General features: G+C 24.1%; 1 protein-coding gene across 1 annotated transcript in view; it reads left to right on the top strand.

Annotated features, from left to right (window-relative positions):
- Nucleotides 1-4,081: 4,081 nt before the first annotated feature.
- The window catches only part of LOC117167353 (2-aminoethanethiol dioxygenase), an 8,312-nt gene continuing 5,531 nt past the window's right edge, over nucleotides 4,082-6,862 (top strand). The window contains exon 1 of the mRNA XM_033352222.1: nucleotides 4,082-4,677. Within this exon, the coding sequence (XP_033208113.1) occupies nucleotides 4,333-4,677 (345 nt within the window). The 5' untranslated portion in view covers nucleotides 4,082-4,332. The remainder of the gene's footprint in view (nucleotides 4,678-6,862) is intronic.

Genomic DNA, 6,862 nt, shown 5'->3' with positions numbered 1-6,862 from the left:
AAAGATTTCAAATATTTCGCAAAGATTTTTATAGAATTCACTAAGATTTCACAAAAACTTCTATTATTTCACAAATATATCAAAGAATTTACAAAGATTTCATATAAATATTCAAATATTGAACAAGGATTTCAATGATTTCACAAAGATCAAAAATATTTCGCAAAGATTTTTAGAGAGTTCACAAATATTTCAAAAAGATTTAAATTATTTCCCAAATATTTTGAGTATTTCACAAAATATTTTTATAGAATTCACAAAGATTTCAATGATTTCCCAAATATTTCAAATATTTCGTAAAGATTTTTATAGAATTCAAGAAGATTTCACAAAATCTTCTATTATTTCACAAATATTTAAAAGAATTCACAAAGATTTCAGATATATTTCAAAGACTGAACAAGGATTTCAATGATTTTACAAAGATTTAAAATAATTCGCAAATTTGTTTAGAGAATTCACAATTATATCACTAATTCAACAAAGATTTGAAATATTTCGCAACAATTTTTAGAGAATTCACAAATATTTTACAAATCTTTCACAAAGATTTAAATTATTTTCCAAATATTTCAAAGATTTCTTAAATATTTTAAGCATTTCACGACGATTTTTATAGAATTCACAAATATTGTGCAAAGATTTCAATGATTTCCCAGATTTCAAATATTTGGCAAAGATTTTTATATAATTCACTAAGATTTCACAAAAACTTCTATTATTTCACAAAGGTTTCAAAGTTTTCATAAAGATTTCAAATATTTCGCAAAGATTGGAGATAGATTCCACAAAGATTTGAAATATATTTGAAAGATTGAACAAATACTTCGCAAAGTCTTCACATAAGTTTCAAAGATTGCAAGGATTTCAGAAAGATTTCAATTATATATTTGTTATTACCATATATTTCAAATATTTTGTGAAGATTTTCAAAGATTTGATAAAGATTACATATGTTTCGCAAAGCTTTCGGATAGATTTAAAACATTTCAGAAAGACCTCCTATTATTTTATGTACACAAATTTCAGATAGATTTCAAAGATTAAATAAAGCAAGCAAGACTGATGAATTTTATCGGAAATTTTCCCGAAAATGTTCGGGAAGCTAATAACCCTAACATTTCGGGAATGTTCCCTAAGATTCCGTAGGAAAAATGTCTTAAAACTTTCGGGAATTTTCCCTAACATTTCGTGGGGAAATTTTCGGAAGTTTCGGTAATTTTCCCTAACATTTTGTAGGAAAAAATATATATTAAATTGTTTAAATAATTCAAAATTAATTAAAAATCTTGATAATTATTCCACTTGTTTGGATATCTTTAGACATCAAATGGAATCCTATTAGGTCGGAGAGTTTTTGCCAGATAATCCTATTATCAGCAGAAGTATTTTATATCTGGAAGGCGGGTCATTCTTTTATTCTCCTTGATTTTAACTAAAAATCAAACATAGTATAGGAAATTGAATTTCAAGTCAAATTTAAATTAAATGAAATATTCTTCTTAATGTTAGTATTGGAAATTGAATTTAAATCAAATCAATCGATTATCCTCCTTGATGTTAACTAAATAAAAACTTTCATTTATTGGAAATTTTATTTCTAATCAAATTTATATATCAAATATTTTTCTTAATGTTAATATCGGAAATTAAATTTCAAGTCAGATTAAAAACAAAATAATTATTTATTTCCCTTGATTTTAGTTAAAAATAAAAACTTTCACGTATGGGAAGTTTAATTCCAAACCAAATTTAAATAAAATAAAATATTCTTATTCATGTTACTATCGGAAATTGAATTTTTAATCAAATGAAAATCAAAATAATCAATTACTTCCCTTGGTTTTAGATAAAAATCAATACTTTCGCTTATCGGAAATTTCATTTCAAATCAAATTTGAGTAAAATCGTCACATAATCTTTTTAATTTTAGTATCCCAAATTGTATGTCAAGTGAAATTTAAATAAAATCAATTGTTCTCTTTGAATTTGATCTAAAAATAAAAATTTTTGCTCATTGGAAATTTCATTTTAAATCAAATTTAAATCAAATTAATAAATTAGTCTCCTATTTTTTAGCTAAAAATTAAAACTTTCAGTTATCATAAACTGCATCTCAAATCAAATTTAAATTAAATCAAAATCTTATTCAAATCAATCAATTATTCTCATTGATTTTAACTAAAAAAACAAAGGATTCACGTATCGGAAATTTCAAATCAAACTAAAATCATTTATTCTTTTTACTTTAGTATCGGAAATTAAATTTCAGTTTTTAAAATTTTAGCTGAAAATCAAAACTTTCACTTATTAGGAATTTCAAATCAAATCAAATTTAAATTTTTTTAAATTCTTAATTTTAGTATTACAAATTTCATTTCAATTCAAATTTAAACTTTAGCTAAAAACAAAAACTTTCATTTATTAGGAATTTTATTTCAAATCAATTGTAAATTAGAAAAAATTTTTTTTATAAATTTTGGTTTCCAAAAAATTTAAATTTCAAGTCAAATTAAAATTTTAGCTGACAATGAAGACTTTCACTTATTGTGTCTTTAATTTCAAATCCTATTAAAATCAAATAATCTTCTTAATTTCAGTATTGGAAATTAAATTTCAAGAGAAATTTACATTTTAGATAAAAGTCAAAACTGACAATTATCGGAAATATAATTTCAAATAAAATTGAAATTTAAAAAAATGGTCTTAAGTTTAGTATCGGAAATTAAATTTCAAGTTTTTAAATTTTAGCTAAAAATCAAAACCTTCACTTGCTAGGAATTTCAAATCAAATTTAAATTTTAAAACAAACTTCCTAATTTTATAATCGCAAATTGAATTTCAAGTCAAATTTAAACTTGAGCTAAAACCCAAACTTTTATTTATTGGGAATTTAATTTAAAATGAATTTAAATCAAATTAATAAACTATTCGCCTATATTTTATCTAAAAGTCAAAACTTTCAAATAAATCAAATATTCTTTTTATTTTTAGTATCGGAAATTGCATTTCATGTCAAATTGAAATCAAACGAATCAATTAATTTCCTTGGTTTTAGGTAAAATCCAATATTTTCACTTATCCGCAATTTCATTTTAAATTAAATAATCTTCTTAATTTTAGTATCGGAAATTGAATTTAAAGTAAAATTAAGTTTTAATTGAAAATTAAACCTTCACTTATTGGAAATTTCATTTCAAACGAAATTTAAATCAAGTAAAAAATTCTTAATTTTAGTATTGAAAATTCAATGTCAAGTCAAATTTAAATTTTTGATTGTAGTAAAAACTTTCGATTAAACGAAATTTTATTTCAAATCCAAATTTTTTTAAATCTTCTTAATTTTAGTGTCGTAAATTAAATTTAAAGTCAAATTTCAATCTTAGCTAAAAATCGAAACTTTAAATTATTAGGAAGTTCAAATCAAACTTAAATTTTTTTAAAGTTCTTAACTTTAGTATCGCAAAATTTAATGTCAAGTCAAATTTAAATTTGAGCTGAAAATCAAGACTTTCACTTATTGGGAATTTCATTTCAAATAAAATATTTTTAATTTTAGTATCGGAAATTGAATTTTAAGTCAAGTCTAAATCAAATCAATCAATCAATTATTCTCCTCGATTTTAGCTATAAAAACCAAAACTTGCATTTATCGGAAATTTTATTTCATAATTCATGCAACTATTTAACTCGGTTCCAACAATTTTTGAACTATTATTTAATTTTTTATGTTTTTTATATTAGAAAATATAAATTAGAACCAATTAAAATGTGTCACGACCAGAAATCCTAGGAATTCCTGAATCGGCTCATTCCTTCAAAATCGAACGACCTCTGCTTAAAAAGCTAATCCTAATTGAAAAAGGAAATAAAAATTTACTAAAATAAAAAAATAAAATTATTTACGTTTATTTTTATAATTAATTTGTTATTGTTGTCAATCATAATTTAGATTCTTGATTCGGTTGATTGCCATCAAATATAAAAATCAAATAAACCGCCTAGGGTTCCGATTGGTTGTTTCCGGATCCGGATTCCTTATTCCGGAATCTCCGGAAGAGTGTTCTTTAGTATCGAACCAAACAAAATAAAATATAAGGGTACCCAAACCCAATATAGAAATCAATCGCACAAAGTGATAAATAACAGTGCAATAAGGTCATAATCTCCAGAGAAAACTGCCCTAAAAAAACCAAGCCGTTATCGCGTAAAACAGGTTAGAAAGTTCACTGACATATTGAAACAATTTCTAGAATATGAGGTTATGTTGCAATGCAAAACAATAAACAAGAAGAAACATAAATACTAAATAGAGTTAATTTATGTCACTGAATGAAAGTAATTATCGAGAGTCTTCGTAAAGTTTTTAAAAGCAGAATGTCCACTCGAATGGAAACTTTGTGGAAATCGGCCTTGAAAACATTCACAGGCCGAAATAGCGTTGGATATAAAGTTTGTCAGAAAAATTTCGAAAAATTGTGTACTCTGATGAACGAAATAACAGCTGAGGATGTTCACGTCACTCCTGAGGTACTCCGTTATGTGCATTTGCAATCAGCTCCGATGTGTGTTATTGATGTATTTGAAAATCAAGACATCACAATTGCAATTTTTATTTTAAAACATGGAGTGACAATGCCCATGCACGATCACCCAGACATGCATGGATTATTAAAGGTAATTCTAAAACTTTATTTGCTATTTTGGGTTTGTTAATTAATTTATTTTTATAATATCACAATTTTCAATTCAATTGAGAAACTAAGTAAATAGTCAACACGAGGGAATTTTTTCTCAATTTATGTTCTTATATTTTATTTATTATATTATTTTTATTGATTCAAATTCGTAAGATTTCCGATGAAATTATTGCATTTTTAACAAAATAGATGAATTTTTAACCAAACAGTTGAACTTTCTAAGATAAATTTTAAACAATATATTTAAATTTCCCATCAAGGAGTTGAGTCTTCAACTTAAAAAATGAATATTTTAAAAAGTAGTTCAACCTTTAACCGAGCAGATGAATTTTAAATAAAAACAATGGAATTCGTCCAAAAAATGCCAACTATCAACAAATAGGTCAATTTTTCTACCATAATAGATTCTTCATTACAAAAAAGAAAAAAAGGTCGCCGAAATATTCAATTTTCTAGGAAAGGGACGAATTTCCAAGACGATAGTTAAATGTCGATGTGAGAAGATGAGTCTTTAATAAAAAAAATGAATTTTTATCAAAATAGTTCGACATTAAACTGAGTACTTGAATTTCAAATGAAAAACAGTTGTATCCATCAAAAAAAGAGGAATTTTCAACAAATAAGTTGATTTTGTTAACCAAATTCCTGAATTTTCTAGCAAAAAGACGATTTTCTGCAAAAGAGATCAATTTTCTATAAAAATAGTTCAATTATCAACTCAAATGGATGAATCATGAACCCAAAGAAATGAATTTGTAATGGTTGACGTTTTAGCCAAAAAACGTTTTAATTTTTAAGCAAAAACAGATGAATTCATGCTGAAAGACGAAATTTCAAGGAAATGCTTGACTTTTTAAACAAAATAGATTTTTCAGTCAAGAAAGCAAGAAAAAAGTCAACCAAATTATTGAATTTTCTAAAAAATAGATAAATTTTTCACAAAAAATACCATAGTAACATTTTGGTTAACAAATGATAATTTAAAAACCGGAAATTTAAATAAAATATTTACATTTTTAACCAAAAAATTAGTTATCCGCCAAAAAGATAAATTTTCAAAAACAAAAAAATAAATTTTTAGTTGAAAAAAAATTCATTTTCATTAAAGGAATTAATTTTAACCAAAAAAGATCAGTGAAAAAAATTGAATAGTTCATTTATCATTGAAAATTAATTTTTAACAACAAAAAAAACAGAAGAATTTTGAACAAAATTTGGTAAAGATGGAACCATTATTAAGCAAGAAGAAGAATATTTTACTGAAAAAGACGAATTTCCAAAAAATACATGAATTTTGAAGCAGATAGTTCAATTTGTCAATTTGTAGCTGAAAATTATAGTTTCTGCTTAAGTTTCCAGTTGAAAAAATTAATTGCTACACGCAAAAAAAAAGAATTTTTAACCAAAGAAATGAATTTTCTACTAAAAACGATAAAGTTTCAAGCCAGCACGAAAGCATTTTCCAATAAAATTGTTAAAATTTCAAATCTAGAAATGAATTTTATTCTAAAAAGAATACATTTTCAACCAAAAATGGAATAGTTCAATTGTCGGATAAAAAATTGAATATTCAATAAAATAGTTCAATTTTTAACCAAAAAATGAATTTATAAACATAAGGAATAACGTTCTTCCAAAAAAGACGAATGTTCAACAAAATACATGAATTTTCAACTAAAAAAGATAATATTTCAATAAAAAATAAAATCTTTATATTTTCAGAAAAAATATGATTAATAATTTTATTTTTGTCAAATTTGATTCATTTTTATTTTTCATCAAAATTTAACGTTGCAATTTTTTTCTGCGATTGACACTTTTCAGATGATCAAGTTTTTTTTCAATTATAATATAAAATAAAAAAGTATATAGTTTATGGACTCCTGATTATAAAAAAAAATGTTTCCCAGGGGCATAAGAAAATTTATTAAATTTTTTATCTTGCACGTATTAAAAGTGTCTGTGGCAGATTTTTTTATATTTTGCATTTTTCCAATAATCGGGAATTGCAAAAACCAAAATTGCAAACTCTTTTTAATTTATATGAAAATTGACAGTAGGTGTTAATAGGCGTGATACACGGGCAGCGTTTGTAAAATTGGACACTTCCGACTCATAGTTTTTTCCTTTGACACTTTTCCGTTGGTTGCAAATTTAATTTG

Source organism: Belonocnema kinseyi, chromosome 2 (assembly GCF_010883055.1).
Source record: "Belonocnema kinseyi isolate 2016_QV_RU_SX_M_011 chromosome 2, B_treatae_v1, whole genome shotgun sequence".
Classification (NCBI taxonomy): Eukaryota; Metazoa; Arthropoda; class Insecta; order Hymenoptera; family Cynipidae; genus Belonocnema; species Belonocnema kinseyi.
This window is presented reverse-complemented; position numbering and strand designations above follow the sequence as displayed.